Source organism: Talpa occidentalis, unplaced genomic scaffold (genome assembly GCF_014898055.3).
Source record: "Talpa occidentalis isolate TD23 unplaced genomic scaffold, MPIMG_talOcc4v2.1 talOcc4.14, whole genome shotgun sequence".
Classification (NCBI taxonomy): Eukaryota; Metazoa; Chordata; class Mammalia; order Eulipotyphla; family Talpidae; genus Talpa; species Talpa occidentalis.
In genome coordinates this window covers 17,096,752-17,123,975 of record NW_023601433.1, presented here as the reverse complement: position 1 = coordinate 17,123,975, position 27,224 = coordinate 17,096,752, and the positions used below count along the sequence as shown (strand labels likewise).

The following is a 27,224-nucleotide window of genomic DNA, read 5'->3' as shown; positions in this document are numbered from 1 at the left end:
TTGGATGTGTCTCTGAAGGGATGTGGGCAGAGTGGGGGGAAGGCAGGCAGTCTTATAGGGCTGATCCCTTAACTTGGAGGCTCTGACTCTTTCTCTGAGGAGACAATGTCAGAGTCGAGTTGAATTGTCAGACACTCAGCTGATGTTGGAGAATTGTTGGTGTAGAAAAAACCCACACATAGAAATTGGTTACAGAATCAGAGAGAGCCCTTTTCTGGGTCTCAAACACCAACTTCTCCCTGGACCTCCCTAGTTTTCCATGGCTCTGTTTCCTTTTCATGTTCTCGTTTAGGTCATTTGAGCATTTTTTAGTATTCCATCCTAATTTATGCTAAATGATGTTTTTTAATGAATTACATTGCTTTGTATGGTACCACCACCCCACCCCCGCCCACCTTGGTCACTCTAGGAGTTGCAAAGTAGATGCTTAACTTTTCAGTTCACATAGAATCATTATTATACTATTAGTACTTTCAGTAGAATACAGAAATCTTAATACCACATAGGTTCTTTTGCCTTTCCCCCTTTGTGTTGGAGTTGTCACTTATTATACTTATATATAAGGAAAAAAACACATCAGACAATATTTCAGCTTTTGTTTTCAGCCACCACGAGTCTTTTAAAGAATTCTAGATGTATATTCTGTTCAATCACTGTTGATTTTTTTGTTTAGTTTTCTTGGGTCTTTATGTCCCAAGTCTCCATCTGGCATCATTTTTCTTGCAACTTGCTCTAGCAAGTCCGTAAATTATCTCAATTTATGTTCCTCTGGGAATGTCCTTATTTCATCTTTCTTTCCTGAAGGATATTTTTGCCCCATGTAGGATGCTGGGTAGACACTTCTTTTCTTTCAGGAGTAGAAAGTGTTGTTCCACTTCCTCAGGTCTCCCTGCTTTCTGAGCAGAAATCCACAAGCATTCAAATGGTCACTGTCTAGATAATCAAGCATCTTTCTGTGGATGCTTTCAACATCGTTTCCTCTTCTGTTTAGATTTCAGTCATTGAACTATGATGTGTATGTGTCTGGGTATGGCCTTTATCCTGCTTGGGAGCCATTGAGCTTCTTGAATCTTTCGATGAAAAAAAATTTTTAATTAATTAATTTACTTATACAAGTACTGGGTACAGTGAGAAGCGCGGGAGGGTGAGAGAATTCACCAGAGCCAGAGCGGGGAGCAGAGCAGGCAGACTGACAAAGTACACTGCTGAGGGGAGCAGCGGGTGGCAGGAGAGGTCTGTGCACCATGTGGGACCCTCGCCAGCGGCCGGGAATCGAACTGGCACTGCAGAAGCTGTGGGCAGCTTCGCAGCCCGGCGCTCAGTTGCTGCGCCACTGGGGAGGCCTTCGATGAAAATTTTTTGTCAAGGGCCTTCCTGGTGGTGCAAGGGGTTAAGACGCAACCTATGAAACTATCCACAGCCACTGCAGCATGAGTTCAATCCCCGGCCAGGGAGCTGCCCACATAGTGCAGCAGACCTCTCCTGTCTCTCCCACTGCTCCCCTCAGCAGTATATCTCTGTCAGTCTTCCTGTTCTGATCCCCGCTCTGTCTCTGGCGAATCCTCTCACCCTCCACACCTCTGGCCTGTACCCCAATTCTTGTATGCATAAATAAATAAGTATTTTTAAAAAGTTTTTTTTTGTCAGATCTAGGATGTTTTCATCCTTGTCTTCAGTTACTTTTACAACACCACACACTTGCTCACCCAGTGCGCTCTGCTGACACAGTGTCACACCATCTAGGCCCAAAGCTCCCTGAGGCGTTTCCTTGTTTTCAATCTCTCCGCACTCTGTCATTCACGTTAGGTCACTTTTGCTCTGTTCACTGAATCATTCCTCTGCTCTTGAGCTCATGCAGAGAGTTTTAAAAGTTTCACCATGATACTTTTTATTTCTAAAACTCCATTTTGGTTCTCTATGTAAAGATTTACTTTATTTGTAACTTTTACTTTTTTTAGTTTGGGAGTGTTATTGTTTTTTTAGAGCATTCTTGTAATACTTGCCTTCAAGGGTGGTACACAATTATAATGTGTTATCTCAGCGTTGGAATCTGTTGCTCATCTTTTCCCATATGAGTTAAGACATTCTTGGTTCTTGTGTGCTGACTAGTTTGGATTGCGTTTGGACATATTGGATATTATACTAGGAGACTCTAGGGCCTGTTTAAATCCAGGGATGTTTTCACTTTAGCAGGAAATCAACCCAGTCTGCTTTAGGCAGAAATTCTGACCTACCTTCTGAAGGGTTGTGATTCATAGTCGGTCTGTTTTCAGAGCCTCTTAGTATCCTGACTGGACCCGACTGTTTTCTCAGGGACTGGGATGTAGAGGGTTAGATCCATGCTTGTGCAGCTTGGGGTGGACCTCAAGTGTGTGAGCAACTTTGTGGGCTGCTCTTCTGAGCTTCTTCCTCTCTGCACTGCCCCTGGGGCTTTCCGGTGCCCTGAGGTTCTCTTTTTGGCTCTCGAACCAGTGCACCGGAGCTGTGGCCATCTTCCCCTGGTACTTCCACATCCTCTGCTTGTCTGGGGCCAGTGCTGGGAGAATTGCCTGGATGTTCCTTCCATTAAGTTTCCCATGCTGCCTGTCGGCTGCTGTGTCCTCAGAAGGCATGGAGCTGCCCTGCACTTACTGTCTGGCTCAGAGCTGCTCAGTGTGCCTTGTCTGGGGTTCGAGCTACTCCTGGAATCCTGACCCTGCTCAGAGCAGCATTCCGTTGGGACGCTCTCTCCCCTGAAGCCAATACCGAGAGGTATTGAGGTTATAGTGCCTCTGTTTCCAGGCTTCTCTACACCAGCTGAGGCATTTGTGCTTTAGATCCTTTGCTGACAGTCCCCTCGCTCCCTGCTTTACCTGCGTGTCTGTCATCTCCCCACCCCCTCCACTCCTTCATTGTCCCTGCAGGCTGCTCTGAGAGGCAGGACCCTGGCCCCCTCCATCTCTGGCCCAACAGTGTGACCATCTGAGAAGACTTGCCTGCAGGGGAGCAGGTTGCCTCCTTAGAGGCTGTGCTGGCTTCCTTGGGGTTGACGTGACCTTGGAAGGGGTGCTCCCTCCAGTCCAATGAGAAGGTTGTCAGCCCTTCTCAGAATTCCGCTAGGGGCAGCAGCCCAGAGGTGGGAAGGGTGGCAGGAACTGACTGCACATGTGGTGGTTTAGTACCTGACAACCCTGGGGGCCAGGAGGCACTACCCTGACTCACAGCCCTGCTGTGGGCAGGCCCAGGAGAGATACTCAGCCCCAGGGATGGATAGTCCGTGGTTGTCTCAGTCATCCCAGTGTCTTCATGGGAGGAGACAGCAGAGTGGGGGCCTGATGAGCTTACCCCAGAATTGTTGGGGTGCCCCTGCCTTCCGCATAGCATAGGCGGATTTGTGGTCTGTTCTAGGCCAGCATGGCGGCCCAGGTGACACTGGAGGATGCGCTGTCCAACGTGGACCTCCTGGAAGAGCTACCTCTGCCCGACCAGCAGCCCTGCATTGAGCCCCCGCCATCCTCGCTGCTCTACCAGGTGGGTCCTGGTGGCCACTGGGCAAACCGCCTGCATTGCTGACCTCCATGTGATGACTTTTCTTTTCTTTCAGCCAAATTTCAACACTAACTTTGAAGACAGAAATGCATTTGTCACTGGCATTGCAAGATACATCGAACAAGCAACTGTTCATTCTAGCATGGTAATTCCCATTCGTGTCTTTGTTTGCCTGTGGGAAGGGCACGTTTAAACAGCAAATGTGTATTTTGTGGATAATGCTGATGTCAGGTAAAAAAAAGAAAATGACTGAACTTTTGAACACTTTTCTGAAAATGTATCATTTGTGTCCCTGAGAAAAGTCTGTCAGCATTTCGAGGAAGCCCCTTCTCCCTCTTACATAGCTGCACTTAACTCGCTGTGCCTTCACACAGAAGTAAGATTACATGCATGAATTAGTTGTTATTTTAATGATTGTATTGTATGTATTTTAATGATTGTTTTTAAATGTATTTTAATGATTTCATAAACTTTTCCATGTCACTAAAATGTGCTAGAGAAAGTAATTTTTTTTTTAAAAGATTTTTATTTATTTATTTATACAAGCACTGGGTACAGTCAGAAGCGCGGGAGGGTGAGAGAATTCACCAGAGCCAGAGCGGGGAGCAGAGCAGGCAGAAGGACCGAAGCACACTGCTGAGGGGAGCAGCGGGGCAGCAGGAGAGGTCTGCGCGCCATGTGGGACCCTCCTCCGGTGGCTGGGGAGCAGCTGGGGATCGAACCGCCGCTGCAGAGGCTGCGGGCAGCTTCGCAACCCAGCGCTCAACCGCTGCGCCACCGGGGAGGCCCTAGAAAAAGTAATTTTAATGGCTGCGTGCCCATTTTGTAAATGTCCAGAATTGAACAACTTCTGCATGTTTACTTATATCCCCCTTTTTTTCCTAATAATAAAAAAATGCTGGAATGAACTTCTAAGTGAAAATCCTAAGGTTGTGAACAGTTGAAAGCATCTTAAAAACATTGTCAAATTGACCTTGATATTTTAAAGAACATCTTTGCAAATTTTTTTTTTTTTTTTTATAGAGGCATGCTTTATTTATTTGTTTGCTGGTTTGTTTGTTTGTTTGTTTTGTTTATACATGCACTGGGTACAGTCAGAAGTGTGGGAAGGTGAGAGAATTCACCAGAGCCAGAGTGGGGAGCAGAGCAGGCAGAAGGACCGAAGTACACTGCTGAGGGGAGCAGCGGGCGGCAGGAGAGGTCTGCGCGCCATGTGGGACCCTCCTCCGGTGGCCGGGGAGCAGCCGGGGATCGAACCGGCGCCGCAGAGGCTGCGCGCAGCTTCGCAACCCAGCGCTCAACCGCTGCGCCACCGGGGAGGCCCCATCTTTGCAAATTTTAGCAAAGGAAGCAATAGGAAAGAAGTAGACGCTAGAGCAGTTAAGTACTCAAAGATCTCTTTCTGCAGTATCTGCATCTTCTTAGTCGCTGTCTCTTGGCACACAGATTAGTGCTTGCTTATCTCTCCCTTAAAGAGAGAATCAAGATGCTTTCTGGTTCTTTGGATTGTAGCACTTTGACATTGATTTTCTCATGATCATCCCCCTTCTCACCTTTGATTTGCCTTGTGGATCGTTGCAGAACGAGATGCTAGAGGAAGGTCAAGAGTATGCTGTCATGCTGTACACCTGGAGGAGCTGCTCCCGGGCCATCCCACAGGTGCCTTGGGCCCGCCCACCAGCCCCACCCATCACTACTGGCCACACCCCACCGAGTCGTCTGTCCCTTCCAGCCAGCCCTGCCTTCATCTCTGCTGGCCACACCCTTATCCCTAGCTGGCCCCTCCCCGCCACTCCAGTCAGACCTGGCTGCTTCCCCATTCTGTCCCCAGGCAGCTGGTGCCAGCAACCCTTGCACATCTTCCCCTGTTTAGGTTGGCTGACATCTTTATGTCATTCCTGTTTCTTCCCAGGTGAAATGTAATGAGCAGCCCAATAGAGTGGAAATTTATGAGAAAACTGTGGAGGTCCTGGAGCCTGAAGTCACAAAACTGATGAACTTTATGTACTTCCAGGTAAAACAGCAAGATAATCCAGGGGTTTTAATGCAGAGAAGTAGGATGCAAAGTTTCACCCACCATCACCATGGCACTCACTAAACAAAGTGCAGTAAATTAAAGTCCTTTCTGAGACAGTAGGGAACTAACGCCTGTGACAGCCTAGAGCTTGACCAGCCCCTTCAGAATAAGTGCTTGTTTTGTGTTTCACTTCTCTCTCTTTGAGAACGAATTCGTATTTCCTTCGTGAAGACTGGTTCTGTCGGTTCCAAGTACAGTGTTTATCTTACTGCCAGTGTGTGCTCTTGAGCCCTCTGGCTTTTTTGGAGGCTTTCCTTCAGCCTTGCCTGACCTTCCATTCCACTGGGCCTGGCCCTGACTTCTCTGGCCTTTTGGTGAAGCAGGCTTTGGAAGGGGCTTGCTGGCTTTGGAAAGATGTAATTTGGAAACGTTGGAAGGCTTTTCTTTTTTTTTTTCTTTTTTTTTTTTTTAAAGATTTATTTATTTATTATTTATACAAGCACTGGGTACAGTCAGAAGCGCGGGAGGGTGAGAGAATTCACCAGAGCGGGGAGCAGAGCAGGCAGAAGGACCGAAGTACACTGCTGAGGGGAGCAGCGGGCGGAAGGAGAGGTCTGCGCGCCATGTGGGACCCTCCTCTGGTGGCCGGGGAGCAGCCGGGGATCGAACCGGCGCTGCAGAGGCTGCGGGCAGCCTCGCAACCCAGCGCTCAACCGCTGCGCCACCAGGGAGGCCCATGGAAGGCTTTTCTTATTGATTCCTTCTGAAGTTGAATTTTTAAGAGAGAGAGGATCCTCTTCCATAATTTTTTTTAAAGATTTATTTATTTATACATACAAGAATGGGGGTACAGGCCAGAGGTGTGGGGGGTGAGAGGATTCACGAGAGACAGAGGGAAACAGAATGGGCAGATCTACTGAAATACACTGCTGAGGGGAGCAGCGGGTGAGTCAGGAGAGGTCTGCTGCGCCATGTGGGTAGCTCCCTGGCCAGGGATTGAACTCGTACTGCAGCAGCTGCATTAAGTTTCATAGGTTGTGTCTTAACCCCTTGCGCCACCAGGGAGGCCCCCTTCCCTACTTTGACCTCAGAAAGCTAAGCCACTATTTTATAGGAACATTTTGCTCAGTAACTTTGCTGGCTTGATCAACAAAATTCTTTTACTAAAGGGACATAGTTGGTAAAGTGCAAAATAAACGATTGTGGCAGGACAGAGCAGTGTGGACTTTTATTTATAGAAACCAGCCTCTTCACCTGGCTTGTAAATACCCATTTGTAAACTCCCATTTGGTGAGAGTTTTTCAGGGAGTAGCAGTTAATCCAGACCCCGAGCTTGAAGCTGGGGGTGGGGTCAGCTCATCCCCTACAGTGACTTTCCTGCCTTTCTTTCCTCGACCCAGAGAAACGCCATCGAGCGCTTCTGTGGGGAGGTGAGGCGCCTGTGCCACGCCGAGAGGAGGAAGGACTTTGTGTCTGAAGCCTACCTGATCACGCTGGGCAAGTTTATCAACATGTTTGCTGTGCTGGACGAGCTGAAGAACATGAAGTGCAGCGTGAAGAATGACCACTCAGCGTACAAGCGGTGAGCCATGGCCAGCGCACAGGCAGTGGGGAGGCGGGGTGGTGCCTGGGGAACGGCCTGCCCAGCTCATAGCAGGTTTGCACACTATGTGTGCTGAAATGGTCACTGCTGGCCGGTGGCAGCTGTTTACCAGTTTTGGGACTGTTGGGGTATGTGCTCCAAGGGTCAGAGCCTGGGTGCTGCAGTGCATTCTTGTGGGCAGTGCATATTGTGGTTCCATGAAGCTAGTGGGGGCTCTGGTGTCCTAGTCACTTCTCAGTGTCCACTGAAGACCTCCAGGCACTCTGTGCCCTTGGGAAGAAAGATGTATACAAGAATTGTTCCTACTCATAGGGTGCTGGGGTCACTGCGGGGTCTTTGACTGGGATGGTATCTTGGCGGGGGGTAGGGGCAGATGGGTTCTGCAGCCTTAGGGGACACTTGCTTGTCACTCACTGGTAGGTGTACACTATCACAATAGTGAGAAGCACTAGCCTGTGGACTCAGGGGTTCACATGGAACTTCCAAATCCCCTGGACCACTGATAGGTATAGGCTGGGTTCATGGTGCTGCCTGTTACTACAGACGCTAGTAGCAGAGACAGGAATTGAATCTGTAAGTTGGCTTTTATTTTCTGAAAGTGGCCAGCAAATCTGAGAAAATGGTGGGCATAACCCCCTAAGAAGCCATTCTGACATCTCTTCTCAAGCTGGTCTTTTTATATTGATTTAAACAAAGTCAGTCATAAGCCAGCAGCCCATGGCAACAGCTTGTCATAGCTGATGTTTCTGGTAGTTGTCACATTCAGCCCTCAGACTTTGTTATTCCTCCTGGGTCATCTTGACCCCAGTACATCCTGGCTTGCTGAGCCTGGTTAATTTCTGATGGCATCACCAGCACTCATTTGGAAATCATCAGGGGCAGGAATCTCAAAGTGAGAGTTTTAGTTTAAAGAAAACAGGAGTGGAAAAGGTGGGTGTGGCATAGCAGTACACTTTTGGAAAACTTGAGGGGCACTTGGTGACGGGAAGAGAGAGGGTGGTGAGACAGAGCAAAATGGGTTATCTCATAGTGGACTCTCTGCAGAGAGTCTGCTGGGGCTGTTGAAGGCCTGTTTGGCTGGAATGAGATGCTGACTTCTGTTTCCTCTACTAGAGAAGGTATCGTAGCTATGCAATTATATTGGGAGGGATTTTACTTTGCTGAGTGGGCTGTAGTTATGCTGCATCTGAAATCATGTAACTTGCTGTGTCTTCAAAATAAAATTGACATGCAATTTAGCACCAGGTGCCAGAGATTTGTGCCTGACACAGCAAGAGTGGAGCTAGAGCACCCCAGTTTCAAGCCTTTTGTCTGTGAAATCAGTACTCACACTCCATCACTTAGAATCAGTTCTGTGCAGAACACAACACTAATGATAAAGGACTGATCACAAAAATCTACAAAAAGCTGACGAGACTCAACAAAAACAAAGTAAACATCCCAGTCAAAACATGGGCAAAAGAGCTCAAAAAAAAATACTTCTCCAAAGAGGAAATGCAAATGGCCACTAGGCATATGAAAAAATGTTCAACATCACTTGTAATCAAGGAAATGCAAATCAAAACTATGATGAGATACCATCTCACACCAGTGAGAACGGCACATATTAAAAAAAACTAGCGACAACAAATGTTGGCAAGGATGCAGAGAAAAAGGAACTCTCCTGCACTGCTAGTGGGAGTGCAAACTGGTCCAACCACTATGGAGACCTGTGTGGAGATTCCTCAATCTGCTAAAGATGGCAGCTTTCATATGATCCAGCAATTCCACTCCTAGGTATTTACCCAAAGGACACAGAAACATTAATTCAAAAGGGCACCTGCACCCCTATGTTTATAGCAGCACTATTTACAATAGCTAAGCTATCGAAAAAACCCAAATGCCTCAAAATAGATGACTGGATCAAGAAGATGTGGTACATATACACCATGGAATATTACTCAGTAATCAAAAAAGATAAACTCATGCAATTTGCAGCAACATGAATGGAGCTAGAAGGGATCATGCTCAGCAAAATAAGCCAGAAAGAAAAAGAAAAATACTGGATGGTCTCACCTATAGCAGGAATTTAGAAAACCTAAATAAGGGACCAGGACAAAGACTAATTATAATAAATTAAAAATCAAAATCAATAAGCAGCAAGCAACTACAAACCAGAGACACACTATGGGGGGGGGGGGTGGAGGAGGGAGCAGGATCAAAACAAGGAGGGTGGGAATTGTATGGGGACTATAACCAAGATGAAAATGCATACATTGTGCAAAAATGAAAAATAATATAAAAAATACATAAAATTTAAAAAATTAAAAAAGAATCAGTTCTGTGCAGAAGCCTAGATCTTCAAGACTAGAGATCTTGGAGTTAATCTATTTAACCACCTGAAATCAAACAGGAAGGTCTTTCAGAATTATTCCTATTTTATAATAGTGTTTGTGGGATTCAAGTACATGTGACTGGGCAGTTTGGGCTTTGTAGCAAGGAGGGTGGACAGGCCCAGCCTGGGACAGCAACTTCTGCACGTATCACTTCCTGTGTGATTTTGAGCAGCTTTCTAGACTTTCGACACACGGAAATGGGGGAGGTGGACAGCATCCTGATTTTTAATTTTAAAATAAGCATTTTTTTCCCCTTCGCAGTACTTTTATTCCAAAATCTGTCTGTTAAACAGTTTAAAGACGGGACTACTCTGTGGGAAGGCTAGGAGAGAGCACCCCTACAGCCCTTCTAGTGGCCTTTTCCCTTGACCTCTATATGGGACCCCCTGTTGGTTTGTTTTCCCAGACAGTAGCCCCCTTTTCTCCCCAGCTCTTACACCCACTCTCACATATTTTATCTGTACCCATCTGGTAGCTACCAGTACAACCTCTTCTGAGTGTCAATGCCAAGATAACCCATATGGTTATAACGAAGCTTCAGGAAAACAGAGAACAGTTTATCCTTGATCCCTTCCTTAGTCTCCACCCCCAAAGCCTCAGCAACCGTTAATACCAATAAACTGAACACTTCAATAATAATAAAGATTGTTTTACTTTAAAAAAGAGGGAAAGATGGGGGAAATTAAAACACTTTAAAAAGAAATGTCACTATAATAGTTAACATTAGGCTTAACTGTGTATGATTTAAGACCTAAAGCAGTAACAGTGACTTAAATAGATTGCAATTTCTCTCTCTCTCCCCTAGCCCCCTCCTCGAAAAGTCCGGAGGCAGGTGGCCTGTGACCCAGCAGGGCCCCGGGGGGGTTCAGGCCCCCGGGCTCCCGCCCCCCAGGGCTCTGCTGTTCATGTGTTGCTTGGTGGCCAAGATGGCCGCTTGCATGCCTGTGAGAGGATCCGTGAGGACCACCCTCCGACCCAGTGCTCATGGCCAACTAGCTGGTACAAGGTGGAGCTTATCGGGCTCCTCCCCCGACATGCAGCCAGTCAACAAAGGGGGAGCTTTTGAACTTGACCCCAAGTGGGAGCTTTTGGCACCTGAACCCCTGGTGAGGAGCCATTACAGACAGCCCTCAGCAGCCCCAGCCCCGCCCCTTTTCCCATCGGCCCCCGCGCAGGGGGTGGGGCCTGCAAAGCTCCACCTCCTGCCACCTGCCAGCCACGCCCACAGGCTGGAGGTCACTCCGGTCATCACGCCCAGGCTGTCCTGTCCGCCTTCCAGTCAGCAGGGGGGAGTGTCAGCCACCAGCAGGGCCCTTCACCCACGCAGAAACCTCTGACCCCCGAGAATGTCTTTTCACAGAGACGTTTACTCAAGGTGGCCACCCAGGGAGTCTGCGGGACTGAGCCAGTTCTCTGAATGGGGGGAGCTGGGGTTGTACCTCCCCGGGAGGAATGCAAGGATGTGCGGGCGTGAAGGGGGTGAAGGACGCGTGTTCCCAGGTCCGGGGAGACGCTGGTCTGAAGCTCCACAGGCAGGCGTCGTAAATTACGGTGTGTGTCTTATTCAGTGGGGTGGGGAGGGCAAGTATTCCTTTGGGGTGAGCAGCCTGGCCAGCCCATGCCCTTGATGTTGTCCATTTTGAAGGGGCGCGGGAAATTATTGTTGGAGACACAGCACAGTTTTCAAGGTTCCTGGGAATGGTTGGAGAAAAATACATTAGTTTCGTGTTGAAAGCTAATCATGGAATTTAGAAAACCTAAATAAGGGACCAGGAAAAAGACTAATTATAATAAAGTAAAAATCAAAATCAACAAGTAACTATAAACCAGAGGCACGGGGTGGGGGGGCTGGCGGGAGGGAGGGGAGGAGGGAGTAGGGTCAAGGTAAGGGGGGGGTGGGAATTGCATGGGGACTATAACCAAGATGAAAATGCATACATTGTGCAAAAATGAAAAATGATGTAAAAAATATATAAAATAAAATAGAAGGGCCTCTCCTGGTGGTGCAGCTGTTGAGCGATGGGTTTCGAAGCTGCCCGCAGCCTCTGCAGTGCAGGTTTGAGCCTGGCCACCGGGGAGGGTCCCACATGGCGTGCAGACCTCTACTGCTGCCTGCTGCTCCCCTCAGCAGTGTACTTCATCAGTCTGCATGTTCCGTTCCCCACTCTGGCTCTGGTGAATCCTCTCACCCTCCCTCGCTTCTGACTGTACCCAGTGCTTATATAAATAAATAAATAAATCTAAAAAAAATAAAATAAAAAGTTAATCACGGAGAGGGGATTAGGGAGAAAAGAGAACAAAGGATGGGTAGAATTTAATTCTGCTTAGTCCTATTTTTCTATTCTAAGAGGTTTTAAGCTACAAGAAGGAGTCCAGCTACAGAAGATGCATAGAGGGGCCCACATGATCCCTTATAAATAAACTTCCCAGCTCCTTACACCGCTTGGCATTATACCTCATGGGTCAGCCAGGGTCGTGTCGGTATGAGGAACATGGCTGCTCCATGGAAATTAAAGGTTTATTCCAAAGGAGGAAGGGAAGGAAATGACTTGGGGGCTGTATCAGTCTTTGCCATGGGACTTTTTCTTTAGGAAAATCCCCAAGGTTCTAGACTACACAAACATGTCCTTATATGAGCAGTTTCCACTCTGCACTAGATGTGCAGAGTCCTCACACCCCCACCTCACGCTCCTTTGCTTGACCATGGAAGCGCAGCATTTGCCTCGCATTTTTTCTGGACGTGAGTGTGCACATCCCTCTGCATGTGTCCTTCTCTGCTCAGCCCCATGGGGAGATTGGACAGCTGTTGTCAGATGAATTCAGGAGATATTGTGATATTGTGATGTATACTAAGGAAAACGTTATTTTGTCTCCTCCATTTCTGGCACAAAGGTCCTAAACCCTTAGGGCTTCCTGTGATGAGAGTGAAAAATGTGTCTTTCGTTGTTAATGAGGCAACTTTTGGAAAGCCCCTAGGTTACCTGAGGATGGGGACTGGCCACCAGAAAAATCAGTCATTCCATTAGAACTTTCACTGCCCCTTCCCCCTCCCACCTCTGCACTCCGACTTGGGGTGAGGTGCTAGAGATTGAGTTCAGTTACCAGTGGCCAGTGGTGACTATCAGTAATGCCTTTGCAATAAAGCCTCCATAACAGCATAAAAGGATGGGGTTCAGAGAAGTTAGTGGATACATGGAAATTTGGGGAGAATGGCGCTCAGAGGGCCATGGCATCTCTGTGACCCTCTCCTACTCCCTGCCCTGTGCCTCCCTTCCATCTGGATGTTCCCGAGTTACATCCTTTCATTAAAAAAAAATCCAGTGATCTACTAAGTAAAATGTTTCTCTGAGTGCTGTGAGCCATTCTAACACTAATAAATGAATCAGACCCAAGGAGGGAATTGTTGGGACCTCCAATCCGTAGCTGTGAGGCAGAAGCTCAGATGACAAACTAGACCTGTAATTGAGTCTGAAGGGTGGGGGGCGGGGAAGTACGTTTGTAGCCCCTTATTTGTAGGCTCTGATGCTATCTCCAGATAGATAGTGTCAGACTGGAGTCAAACCATAGGCTATGAAGCTGGTGTTAGAGAACTGCTTTGTGGTGTGGAAAAACCTATGCTCCATGTTGGCATTAGTGCCAGAATCTTTGGGGAGTTTGATCAAGATGGAACTGCAAATTGATGGAGGGACCAGGATTCTGTCTTGAAACCTTTGTGGAACTGGCTGTGGCCTCTGACTTGTGGGTGGCGTCGCAGCCCACTGGCTCTGATGAAGTTGAATGGTGCCAACTGACTTTCGTGCCAAGCCCTAGGAGTCACAGGGACTGTGACTTTCTCAGATTTGGGGACATGGAGCCCAGGGGTCAGGCCAGTGTGCAAGCTATCCTTTGAGGTACGCCTTTGGGTGGCGCCACCACATCTCTGAGAAAGTCCATTAATTGTGGATAGCGGAGTTGTGAGCTGTCCAGGTTGGTGAGAGACTAACCTTGGAGGCAAGGAAGCCAAACCCTTGACCAGCTTCTAATACTCACAATTCTGCATATAATTATAGCGAGAGTAAAGTCATCCTGATATTCCAGTTTTGCTTTCATTTTGTTTTTTAATAATCATTACACTTGTGAGTTAATTAACCCTATTTTTCTGCTTCCAAAGAGCTGCTCAATTTTTACGGAAAATGGCAGACCCGCAGTCCATCCAGGAATCACAGAATCTGTCCATGTTCCTGGCCAACCACAACAAGATCACACAGGTAAGACCTGCATGTCTTAGAGTGCATCTTGGGGAGGAGGGTAGGGCAGGGAGCCCTCAAGGGCATGAGTCCCCACTCTGTCTTCCAGTCTCTGCAGCAGCAGCTCGAAGTGATCTCTGGCTACGAAGAGCTGCTTGCAGACATCGTGAACCTGTGTGTAGATTACTACGAGAACAGAATGTACTTGACACCCAGCGAGAAGCATATGCTGCTGAAGGTATGTGGGGGTGGGAGCGCCCATGTCTCTTCTTGGAGGCTCCGCTTTTGTCCACTGTGCCTTCCGGATGGCACCCAAGTCGCACATACCCTCTGCTCTCAGGTTCTCAACACATTCCTGTGAGAGTGTGTCAGGCTGGACCCCATGCTGATGGGTCACACGCACACCACTGGAGAAGGTGCTGGTGGATCAGGTATTGGGTCAAGGGCCCACTTTCAGCATTAGCACTTGGTAGCTGAGGTTAGTCAGGACCTGTCAAGCATGTAAGTCCTAGGAATTCAGTATATTCCTGTCACCGTGATTATAATTGACTTTTGTTGGTCAAGAACAAGACGTTCACCATATTCTTTATTATTCTGTTTCCCATTGGGGAGATTTTCAACCACGTTCTCACAAGGAAGATGAGAGGGCATTTCCTCCTTCCCTCTGCTCTGCCCACCACCTGGCCAAGGACAGCCCCGCAGGTCCCTGCACTGGGTATTCCTCGGGCCCAGAGCCCTCCCTGCCAGTGTGCCAACACAGGCTTCGCCCAGGTCCTCTCCCCCGACAGAGCACCTTGGAGGGGTGGGACTAGAGCAGCGCTGTCCAGCGAAGTGCTCCTTGATGACTTCTTGGTTGCGCTGTCTGTGGAAGAGCCCTGGCTGTGGGTGCATGTTGAAACTGTTTAGTATTACGTTGTACTTGATGAGACTGTATGTACCTGTGGGACATTGAAGTAGCTTCAAGAAATGACCTATGTGAAAGAAAAAGGATGTGAAGGGCTATTTATTTATTAGCTATTTAAAGGTACTTTTTGGAAGAAGAGTGCTTTATCATTTCAGAATGAGCTGCGGTTCTCTGGTGGCACAGGGGTTAAAGTCTCAGTGCTATCAAGCTATCACTAGCCACTGCAGCATGAGTTTGATATCTGGCCAGGGAACTAACCCCTATGGCATGGCAGACTTCCCCTGTCTCACCCTCAGCAGTATATTTCAGTAGATCTGCGTGTTCTGTTCTCTACTATGACTCTGGTGAATCCTCTCATCCACCCACGCCCACCCCCATACCTGTGGCCTACATCCCTGTTCTTGTTTGCATAAATAAATAAAAATATATCTTAAAAAAAATTAAGAGCTGTAGCAGTATTCATACTTGGGGTAATTAACCTCAAAGGTCTGAGTTTTCTGTCCATTCTGTGACTTTCAGGTCATGGGGTTTGGTCTGTACTTGATGGATGGGAGTGTCAGCAACATCTATAAACTAGATGCCAAGAAAAGAATAAACTTATCCAAAATCGACAAGTACTTCAAGGTATGTTACATTCCCTTTTCCTGCCCTGTATCAGTTCTGCCTTGTTTGAACTGGTGGTGAAGACAATTGTGCCATGTGTGATCCTGCATCTGGCTGCTTCACTCACTTTGTCTGTGAGAATCCCCGCACACCCAGCCACTGCAGTCCTCAGGTTTTCATTGTGGCGCAGCAGTTCATTTCATGATTGTACCTGTTTATATATGCCTGCTGCTGTGGTGAAGGAAGGTGGTTTCTGGGTTTTAGCTGCTATGAGCAGTGCTGGTTTGTGTGCCTTTGCTGCTCTGTTGTACATATGCCTGGGACTGGGACCGGGGCTCACTGGCACAACTGGTTTCAGTGCCAAGAGGTAGAACCTAATGATTCTCCCACATGGCTGTGCTGATTTGAATTCCCACCAGCAGTGAGGGAGCATTCCCAATGCTCCACATACGCACCAACACTTGACAATGTCACTTTTGGAGGTGATGGGGGCTCCTGCACCGTATGTTCTTGGTGACCTAATTGTCTAGAGTTTCCCTTAGTTGACATTGCCCTGATGACCTTTCATGCTACATCAACCTTTTGTTTGTTCAGTTTTGTGAAGTTGCTTCAAGTTTCTTGTTCTTTTTTCCTATGTTAGTTTGCGGTTCTTTATATGTTCTGGGTACATGTGCTTTGGCAGATACAAGTATGTGGCTTTTCTTTTCACTTTCTTAAAGGTATTGTTTGGTGAATAGACATTCTTAATGCAGTCCAATATGTTGATCTTCATTGTTTAAGAAATTTGCAAATAGCAGACTCCTGTTTTTCTCCTGTGTTACCTTCTAGAAGCATTACTGTTTCTTTTTCCATCTAGAGCTTTAGTCCCTCTGCAGCTGGTCTCTATGTGTGGTGTGAGGTAGGGAGTTGACATACGTGGGTATTTTTTCCCCATTATGGATGTGCATTGAACTCTGGGCATGGGTGTCCTTTACTGAAAAGAGCATCTGCCCCCACCTACCCTCAACCTCCACTGCACTACACTGTTACCTGGGTCATAAAGCAGGTTTGTGTGTGTGTGGCTGTCTTAGGTTCTGTCCTGTGCTACTGGTATTTACTCATGCTCCAGGGTCACATTGTCTTGATTAGGCCTGCTTATCAAAAAGCCTTCCAGTTTTTTTCTTTAACATTTTCTTTGTTATTGTCTTTTCATATTTTGAAATATATTTTAGAATTGACTTGCTGATTTATGCACATGTACACACATACATTCACTGCCCAATTTTCCTCTGGGAAATTTTTTTCCCCTGTTGGAATATTGTTTAAGATTCCATTTACTCTGTAGCTCAATTTAGGGAGCATTGATATTTTTAAATTACCAAATCTTCCAATAGATGACCTGATACATTTCTCCATTTGCTTAGAACTTTAAAAATTCTCTAGTATTTTTGGTAATATTTGTGTTTAGAGATCTTCTGCCTATTTGGTTAGATTTATCATACATTTTTAATTTTTTTGATGTTATTGCCAATTTTTGTTTTCTAGTTGTTTGTTAGTATATAGAAATTTTTTTTTTTTTTTAATGACCATGTTTCTACAGCAAGTTAGGTTAATTTTAATATTTGAATTGGCTTTGTGAATTCTGGTTCTTAAACTGCATTTTGTTCCTCTTAAAGTAAATGTGGAGGTTATTTATTTTTTGTAGAAGTGATTTGCAGGGATTGCATTCAGCCCACAGTAATTATTAGCATTACTCATTCTTCTTGTGATTATGTATTTGGTAATTGAACACACATAATGACCCTATTTTTTTCCCTTTTGTTTTCTGAATGCAGCAACTCCAGGTGGTTCCGTTGTTCGGGGACATGCAAATAGAATTGTCAAGATACATCAAGACCAGCGCCCACTATGAGGAAAATAAATCTCGGTAGGAGGAGAGTGAGCTGCCTTCTGCAGTATTCTGATTGTTCTTTCTAACACTCTACTTATTTATCTAGAGATAATACCTTTGACATTACCACTCATCTGTAAGTGAATGCATAATAGGAATGCCTTGCTAGGTGTGTGGCTATTTACCCTGAAACTCATTTAAAAAGTATAATTTATTTCCTTAGTAGCACAGCCACATTTCAAATGCTCGGCAGTGTAAGTGGCTGCTCTATTGGGCAGCAGACCTTTTCCATCATCCCAGAGTTCTTTCAGACAGTGCAGGTCAAGAATGTGCAAGTGTAAGCAAGTTCTCTGAGCTGGTGGATGCTTAGCAACCAGCCTGGTAGGGGGTAGGTGTTTGCTCGTGTCTTGCAGTGGTCTGTTACAAAGCTATCACCTGAGGCTGGAGCCCAGGCCTCTCTTGTAAGGTTTCTGTTGCTGAGAGCATTCTACCTTTTGAAAGGGTTGTTTTTTTTTTTAAAAAAAAAAAAGGATGGGCCTCCCCGGTGGCGCAGCGGTTGAGTGCTGGGTTGCAAAGCTGTCCGCAGCCTCTGCAGTGCCGGTTCGATCCCTGGCTGACCCCAGGCCACCGGAGGAGGGTCCCACATGGCACGCAGACCTCTCCTGCCGCCCGCTGCTCCCCTCAGCAGTGTGCTTTGGTCCTTCTGCCTGCTCTGCTCCCCGCTCTGGCTCTGGTGAATTCTCTCACCCTCCCATGCTTCTGACTGTACCCAGTGCTTGTATAAATAAATTAATAAAAATAAAAAAATAAAAAAAAAAAGGATGATTCTATGACAGAGACACTTGGCCCACAAATCTAAAAGATTTAATTTCTGGCCTTGAACAGAGAAAGTTGGCCAACACCAGCTGTAAGGGCTCTATAGCTCACAATTAGCAAATGATAGTGAGCACACTTGACCCTTAAGCAACACAGTTATAACCACAGAGAGCCATGCTGTGATGCATAGCATTGTGTGGGCCCTGTCGGGTAACATGTGCATCCCCATCACCCCCAGATGGACGTGCACGTCATCTGGCAGCAGCCCACAGTACAACATCTGCGAGCAGATGATCCAGATCCGGGAGGACCACATGCGCTTCATTTCAGAGCTGGCTCGATACAGCAACAGTGAGGTGAGCCACCAACGCCCACACTCCCCCAACAACTCAAGGCCCCCCAGGACAGAGGGGGCCCTGCAGTGTCACTGTTTTCTCTGCACTGAAATGTTGACTTCTGTTACCATGAAAGCATATTTTACTATCAAATACTTAGGCCGCCCCCCTTTTTTTTTAATGAACAAGGTAGTGGGATTAGCATTGTTTGTTTCTGTTCACCTATACCAAAATTACCATTTTTTTTTTTTTTTCAGGAAAACATTAGGGATCCCAAAAGAAAGGATTGAGGAAGAGACCATGAATTATGTGGCGTTTCCTAGTCTGATCTCATGGTTCCAAGCTGCTAGGAGGGGTGCGGAGGTTCTGAGAAAAGAGGGGTGATTCTGACTCATGGTCTTTTGTATCTATAAGGAAGCTGTCCCCAACCCAGAGGCTGCATAAACCTTGGGGGTCAGTGTGGCATCTGACATCCAGAGAAAGGTCTAGAGTTGGGCATAGGGACATGTGATGTTTCCTTGGCTGTGGGTCTTTTTAATTCCTTCCCACTCCGTAGCCAGGCTTGCTATGGTGGGTTACACCCTCCCTACCTGTCACACATGGCTCCAGCTAGCACTGCTCATGATGGGTGGGTGGAAGGGGGTCTGAGTATGGGGGAGCAACAGAATATCACTTTTCAAATCCTGGTGTGCAGAGCAGTGAGGTCAGGGTCAGGGTCAGGGTTCAGCAGTTAGTGCTGCAGGACTGTCGTGTCTACCGAGAGATGGTCAAGCTGTAATACAGTCAGGAAAGGTGATTTTTCAAGAATAGGAGTCATGATTTGGGTCCGTGGCCATGGGACAATCCCAAGGCATGTCCCCACCTTGGTGAGGGCAGAGGGGAGATTTAAAGGGTCAGGCAGGGAGATGGCTTGAGGTTAGGGCTACAGCAGGATGGAATAGTAGAACAGCTGCACTTTACTTCTCTGGGAAACAGGGTCAAAGCTGGATTCCTTTGCTTTTTGTATCAGTTAACATTAAATACTGTTTTGAAATCACTCTACTTCAATTTGTTTCTTTTTTTTTCCTTCTTCCATGCTAAATCTCCTCGTTCTTAATGATTTCAGGATGCTTTGACTTAATATCTCAATATAAACTCAACAGTTTAAAAATAGCAGTACTGTCACTGCTAATAGCAATATAATTACTCAAAACAATGTAGTTCTGTATTGTGATATGTAATATTATAATGTATTGTAATAGAAATATACTTATTAGAAACAATATAGTTACATATTGTAATGCAATAGTTCCCCCTTACCTGTGGTTTCGCTTTCCGTGGTTTCAGTTACCCGACAGTCAACCACGATCTAAAAATAATACGTACAATATGATATTTTGAGGAAGAGAAAGACCACGTTCATATAACCTTTATTATAGTATATTTTTTATAATCATTCTATTTTATTGTTGTCATTAATCTCTTACTGTTCTTCATTTATAAACTTTTTCTAGGTATGTATGTATAGGAAAAAATACAGTACATGTAGGGTTAGATGCTATCTATAGTCTCAGGGATTCACTGGGGCTCTTGGAATGTATCTCCTGTGATTAAGGGGGAACTGCTATATAAAATAATATATGCTGGGGCCTCCCTGGTGGCTCAAGGGGGTTAAGACACAACCTATGAAGCTTCCGCAGCCTCTGCAGCACAAGTTCAATCCCCCCGCCAGGCTGGCTGGCCAGGGAGCAACCCACATGGGGCAGCAGAACTCTTCTGACTCACCCGCTGCTCCCCTCAGCAGTGTAGTTCGGTCAACCTGCCTGTTCTGTTCCTCACTCTGTCTCTGGTGAATCCTCTCACCCCCCACACCTCTGGCCTGTACCCCAGCTCTTGTATGCATAAATAAATAAAATCTTTTTTTTTAAAAAAGCTTTAAAATAATATATATTGTAATAGCAATGTAATTACTAAAATCTAAGATTGATTTTGCAGTTAATCTTGTCCTTAGGTTTCTAGGGATGTTAAATCATTGTTTTTCAAAGCAACTTGAAGTGGTTTTGTGTTGGTCTCAGTCCACTGATGATGCTTTTTTTATTAAACCATGCTACTGTGGCAGCCCCCACAGACATTGCCCCAGCTGGGGTCAGAGCTGTGACTAGAACAGGCCTTATAGTTCCTAACATTTGTAGTACCCACCTCTGCAACAACCGTCAAGGGCCTTCGGGGAAAAATAAGGTTTATTTCTTAGAGCTCGTGGAGGGTACACAGCAGATTCCAAGGACAGAGCAAGGTCACAGGTAGAGAGCAGGAGGGACAGCGGATCTGGGCTCTGCCCTTATTGGGGTTGAGTGCAGGGTGCTGGGGTTTTGAGGATTCATTTAAGTAGCAAATTTCAAACCTAAGAGTGGAAATTAAGTTTTGTGAGAGGAAGCTCAGGGTTGGTCAGCTACGTAGGCCAACCCAAACTTCTGATTGGGGAGCTTCATGAGTGTGGTGGCCTGGTTCTTTAGTTTAGCTGGTGACTGTCACACAGCTGGCAGTAAGTTGACTTGAGTCGGTTGTCTTTGTAACTGATGCCTCAGCACCAAAAGCCTAATGTCAGACTTCCTTTATAATCAGAAAACCTAATTGTCAGGCACTTTACTCTGTCTGATTCTTCTGTGCAGAACTGATGCCCGTTCAGTGCCCAGTTCAGATCGTTTCATTTTGCTTTTGAGTTTTAGGGATTGCTCTTTCCCCCTAATATAATTTTCTGTAGTGACCGTATAAACAGTGAGGTTCTAAAAGGCTGTACATTCAAAGAAGTCTGCCACCCCTTCCATCCTGTGCTTTCCTCTCCTTAGGTAGCCACTTTTCAGTCTAAGTTTTCATCGTTTACTGTAAGCAGATACATGCAAGGCACCTGGTTAATGTGTTAGTTTCTAATACCCTGATCAGCTGTGATCTTTCTCAGCCTTGAGGGCCCAGGACGCCCACAGTCTGGGCACTGCATTTACCAGCTTTTTGCTGCATGAGGGTGTGTCATTCTCACATCATTTCTGTGTTCTGCGAGTTGTTTCTTTGGTGTAGATTGCTCGGGCGCCAAGCACATAGTGTTTTTTTTTTAAATAAAGGGTGACTTCTCAACGTTTGTGTCTTGCTCCAGGTTGTCACAGGATCAGGCCGCCAGGAAGCTCAGAAGACCGACTCTGAGTACCGGAAGCTATTCGACCTGGCGCTGCAGGGTCTGCAGCTCCTGTCTCAGTGGAGCGCCCATGTCATGGAAGTGGTAGGTGGCTGGCACTCGCTTCTCCACGGAAGTTCAGGAAACTGATGTTTTTTCAGTATTAACTCTGGTCTTTTGGGTCAAAAGTGATTTATTCTTTTACCACTGGCAAACAAGAACACACAGCAGGTCCTCAGATAATGTCATCTCATTCAGTGTTTTTTTCCTAACGTTGATGAGAGCAAAGAAATGCTAGAGTTAAATGAAATGCTGTTACTTCAGGATAAGGTTTCCTTTTATGTCATTTCACTGAAAGTCAGTTTTCAGGAACATGTGCATGATTTAAGACTTGTCTGAATTTATGGTTCTAAGATGACTCAAAGTACATTTCTGTGTGTGTTATAATAATGGGCCTTGTCTTTTAAATATATTGATAGACTTAAGTTAGTGCCCATGTAATGATTTTTAATTCTCATTAAAAAAAAAAATTTCTCTGGAGTTCCAGCCATTGGTTTCTTTTGTTTACATTGGCATAATAGTTTCTGATTCGCATACCTGTAAATAGGATGCTTACAGATCCTATAAATAAACTTTCTCCAATGTTGTTTGTTTTGATCAGATAAAAATTATTAAACTGACTGAATACATGATCATTTAAAAGCTAACTCTTTTTAAAATAATGAAATGCCTCGAGTCTTAACTATACAACACAAAATATCCAGACCATTTTAAATGATGTATTTTCTAAACCTGAAATCATGAAATCATACAGCCAGACTCCTTTTCAGTTTTAGGGAGGTAGACTCTGTGTGTGTGTGTGTGTGTGTGTGCGCGCGCGCGTGCACGTGTTATGTAAGCATGCATGCATGGGTGTGTGTGCACACTCACTATGTACCTGTGCAGCGTGGGTACCTGCACTCATGCACACCTGTGTTTGAGTGTGCAGTTGTGTGTGTATAGGTATTCATGCATGAAAATAAGTGCCGTGTGTGGGCAGCAGGGGGCACACTTATGTGCATCAGACTGGTAGTTAAGTGCTGCCTTCGGTGTGACCTCTCCCCTCTCACCAGTATTCATGGAAACTCGTGCACCCAACGGACAAGTACTCCAACAAGGACTGCCCAGACAATGCTGAGGAGTACGAGCGTGCCACCCGCTACAACTACACCAGCGAGGAGAAGTTCGCCCTGGTAGAGGTGCGGTTTGTCTGCTTTCTCTTCCTCCTTCAACTCCAGCCTCAAGCTGTCTTCTCTTCCATCATACTTGTGAAAGTAGAGAATGCTATTGAGGGGGGTCTTCCTCTCTGAGTTGACAGCTCCCCCCAAGGGAAGGTTGATTGTGAGTGTCTGGGAGCATGGAGCAGCTTTGGGGAGCAGCTTCTGGGTCTCGGCACATAAGAGGAAGGAGACAGAGCCTGGGGAGTGAGAGAACGTGGGCTGAGTCACTGGTTCTCTGTTCGCACCCACCAGTTGACCCTTCCACCAGTTTCTCTTTCCCTCAATGGCCCTTTACCCCTGGTAACCACCATCCTGTTCTCAGAATCTGAGGGTTTGTTTTTGATTTTTCATTTGTTTCCTCATACTCCATATGAGTGAAATCCTGTGGTGTTTGCCTTTCTCTCTTTTTTTTTTTTTTTAAAGATTTATTTATTTATACAAGCACCAGGTACAGTCAGAAGCACGGGAGGGTGAGAGAATTCACCAGAGCCAGAGCGGGGAGCAGAGCAGGCAGACTGACGAAGTACACTGCTAAGGGGAGCAGCGGGCGTGGCAGGAGAGGTCCATTGCACCATGTGGGACCCTCGCCCTGAGGCTGGGGATTGAACCAGCTGCGGGCAGCTTCGCAGCCAAAAGCTCGACTGCTGCACCACTGGGGAGGCCCATGTTTGCCTTTCTCTTTCTCATTGACTTCAGTTCCGTCAAGGTCCATCCCTGTCTCACATGGGAAGATTCCATCTTTTTGTGCTTAGCTCATTTTTGTTCCACTGTGCGTATTCTTCATCCAGTCATCCGCCAGTGAGCACTTAGGTTGACTTTGTATCTCGGCTGCTGTGAATGTTGGAGAATAGTCACAGTGTTTTCTGTAGAAGCTGTACCATTTATACATCTACCAAGGGTACAAGGGTTCCTTCTCCTCCACAACCTTACTTTACTTTCATAATTCTTTTGAAGCTTGAAGATCATTAAGCTTGATAAAGGTAAGTTTATTTATTTATTCTTGGTTGTTGAGCTTTTGCTATCATAGCTAAAGAAATGGTTGTCTAACCCAGTTCACAGGTATACTCCTGTTTTCTTCCAAGAGTTTTATAGTTTTCCCTCTTACATTTAAATATATGATTGATGGCCTCCCCTGGTGGCGCAGCAGTTGAGTGCTGGGCTGCGAAGCTGCCTACAGCCTCTGCAGTGCTGGTTCGATCCCCGGCCACGGAGCGAGGATCCCACATGGCGCGCAGATCTCTCCTGCCGCCCACTGCACCCCTCAGCAGTGTATTTTGGTCCTTCTGTCTGCTCTGCTCCCCGCTCTGGCTCTGGTGAATTCTCTCACCCTCCCACGCTTCTGACTGTACCCAGTGCTTGTATAAATAAATAAATAAATAAATAAATAAATAAATAAATAAATAAATCCTAAATAAATAAATAAATAAATATGCATATGATTGATATTGATTTAATTTTTTTTATACGGTGAGTGGTGGGGTTGTGCTAGGATCTCTAAGACCCCTTGATTTACTAGAAGATCCCACCAGACTAAGTATCTGCTCTCTACTCAATTTTGTGTAATAATTATTACAGGAAAAGGACAAAGATTAAAATCAGTGAAAGGAAAAGGCACATGGATGAAGTTCAGGAGGGACCAGGTGCAAACTCTGTGTGTCCTCTATGTGCTTAATTCTCCTTGTGAGAATGGATGACAGTATGCGTGAAGTGTGCCAACCAGGGAAGCTCACCCAAGCCCTGGTGTCCAGGGTTTTTATTGGGGGTCAGTAATAGGGACATGCAGTGCCCACTTGGTTGACCTCAGATTCCAGAGCAAAAACAGATGGTCCCCATAAATTACACTGTTAGCATTTTCTTTTTTTTTTTTTTATAAATTTTATTTTTATATTCCCCATACAATTGCACCCCCTTATTTGGACCCCATCCCTCCCCTCCCCGCCCCCCACTCCCCCTATAGAGTATCTCTGGTTCATAGTTGTTTGTTGATTTTGATTTTCACTTTCTTATAGTTATTCATTTTCCTGGCCCCTTATTTAAGTTTTCTAGATTCCTGCTATGAGTGAGACCATCCGGTATTTTTCTTTTTCTTTCTGGCTTATTTCGCTGAGCATGATCCCTTCCAGCGCCATCCATGTTGCTGCAAATTGCATGTGTTTATCTTTTTTGAATGCTGAGTAATAGTCCATGGTGTATATGTACCACATCTTCTTGATCCAGTCATCTATTTTAGGGCATTTGGGTTGTTTCCAAAGTTTAGCTATTGTAAACAGTGCTGCTATAAACATAGGGGTGCAGGTGCTCTTTGGAATTCATGTTTCTGTGTCCTTTGGGTAAATACCTAGGAGTGGAATTGCTGGATCATATGGAAGCTCTATGTTTAGTAGGTCCAGAAATCTCCACACAGCTCTCCATAGTGGTTGGACCAGTTTGCACTCCCACCAGCAGTGCAGGAGAGTTCCTTTTTCTCCACCACATCGCCAACACTTGTTGTTGCTATTTTTTTTAATATGTGCCATTCTCACTGGTGTAAGATGGTATCTCAAGGTAGTTTTGATTTGCATTTCCCTGATTACAAGTGATGTTGAACATTTTTTCATATGCCTGTTGGCTATTTGCATTTCCTCTTCAGAGAAGTGTCTTTGTAGCTCTTCTGCCCTTTTTTTTTTTTTTTTTTTTTTTTAAATTTCTACAGGCATGTCTTATTTATTTATCTATTTGTTTGTTTGTTTGGTTTATACATGCACTGGGTACAGTCAGAAGCCGGGAGGGTGAGAGAATTCACCAGAGCCAGAGCAGGGAGCAGAACAGGCAGAAGGACCGAAGTACACTGCTGAGGGGAGCAGCGGGAGGCAGGAGAGGTCTGCGCGCCATGTGGGACCCTCCTCCAGTGGCCGGGGAGCAGCCGGGGATCGAACCGGCGCCGCAGAGGCCGCGTCTTCTGCCCATTTTTTGACTGGATTATTTTCTTTGTTGTTGTTGAGTCTCATCAGCTCTTTGCAGATTTTTGTGATCAGTCCTTTATCATTAGTGTTGGGTGCAAAAATGTTCTCCCAGTTGGTGGGGTTTTTCTTTGTTTTTGTTATTGTCTCTTTTGCTGTGCAGAAGCTCTTTAATTTGATGTAGTTCCAGCTGTTTATCTTTGTCTTCACTATCACTGCTTTGGGTGATGTGTCTGTAAAGATGTCTTTGATGTGCATATCCCGTAGTGTTTCGCCTATATTTCCTTCTATGTATTTTATGGTTTCAGGTCTTATGTCTAGTTCTTTAATCCATTTTGAGTTGATTTTTGTGTATGGTGTGAGGTAGTGGTCAAGCTTCATTCTTTTGCGTGTAGCGACCCAGTTTTCCCAGCACCATTTATTGAACAAACTTTCTTTGCTCCAATGCATATTCTTTGCTCCTTTGTCAAAGATTAGTTGACCATAGATCTGTGGGTTTATTTCTGGATTTTCTATTAGATTCCATTGGTCTGTGTGTCTGTTCTTGTTCGAATACCATGCAGTTTTGATGATTATGGCTTTGTAGTATAGTTTGAAGTCTGGGAGTGTGATGCCTCCATTCCCTTCTTTTTTTTTTTTTGTTTCAGGAGAGCTTTGGCTATTCGGGGTTTTTTGGTGATTCCATATGAATGTCATCAATAATTGTTCTATTTCTTTGAAGAATGACATTGAAATTTTGATTGGAATAGCATTGAATCTGTATATTGCTTTTGGTAGAATGGCCATTTTAATCATGTTTATTCTTCCAATCCATGAGCAGGGGATGTCTTTCCATTTCTTGTGTCTTCTTCTATTTCTTTTAACAGTGTTTTATAGTTTTCTTTGTATAGGTCCTTTACCTCTTTTGTTAGATTTATTCCCAAATATTTGATTTTTTTTGTTTCAATAATAAAAGGGATGGTTTTTTTGATTTCTTCTTCTTCAGATTTATTGTTTGTGTATAGGAAGGCTACTGACTTTTGCGTGTTGATTTTGTATCCTGCCACTTTACTGAACTGATTGATGCATTGAATTAGTTTTTCTGTGGAGTTTTTGGGGTTCTCTATGTATATTATCATATCATCTGCAAATAGTGATAGTTTGACTTCTTCTTTTCCTATTTGGATTCCTTGTATGTCTTTCTCTTGTCTTATTGCTCTGGCTAGGACTTCCAGTATTGTATTGAAAAGCAGTGGTGAGAGTGGACATCCTTGTCTTGTTCCAGATCTTAATGGAAGTGCTTTCAACTTTTCATCATTGAGAATGATACTGGCTGTTGGCTTGTCATATATGGCCTTTATGATGTTGAGGTATGTTCCTTGTATCCCAAGAATTTCAAGGGCTTTTATCATGAATGGGTGTTGCACTTTGTCGAAAGCTTTCTCAGCATCTATTGATATTATCATACGGTTTTTATATTTCTTTTTGTTGATGTGTTGGATAACGTTGATTGATTTTCGCATGTTGAACCATCCTTGTGTCCCTGGAATGAATCCCACTTGGTCATAGTGAATTATCTTAAGGATACATTGTTGGATTCTGATAGCTAAAATTTTACTGAGGAT

The 27,224-nt window shown here is 45.3% G+C and overlaps 1 protein-coding gene across 3 annotated transcripts in view; it reads left to right on the top strand.

Moving 5' to 3' along the window:
• CYFIP1 (cytoplasmic FMR1 interacting protein 1) overlaps positions 1–27,224 on the top strand; it is an 84,975-nt gene that overhangs the window by 23,810 nt on the left and 33,941 nt on the right. For all 3 annotated transcript variants that reach the window (XM_037510147.2, XM_054694807.1, XM_037510146.2), the window contains exons 2-13: positions 3,388–3,510; positions 3,584–3,673; positions 5,110–5,187; positions 5,441–5,542; positions 6,946–7,127; positions 13,674–13,770; positions 13,859–13,987; positions 15,173–15,277; positions 17,071–17,162; positions 18,181–18,298; positions 21,405–21,527; positions 22,535–22,660. In XM_037510147.2, the coding sequence (XP_037366044.1) occupies positions 3,394–3,510; positions 3,584–3,673; positions 5,110–5,187; positions 5,441–5,542; positions 6,946–7,127; positions 13,674–13,770; positions 13,859–13,987; positions 15,173–15,277; positions 17,071–17,162; positions 18,181–18,298; positions 21,405–21,527; positions 22,535–22,660 (1,359 nt within the window). In that variant the 5' untranslated portion in view covers positions 3,388–3,393. The remainder of the gene's footprint in view (positions 1–3,387; positions 3,511–3,583; positions 3,674–5,109; positions 5,188–5,440; positions 5,543–6,945; positions 7,128–13,673; positions 13,771–13,858; positions 13,988–15,172; positions 15,278–17,070; positions 17,163–18,180; positions 18,299–21,404; positions 21,528–22,534; positions 22,661–27,224) is intronic.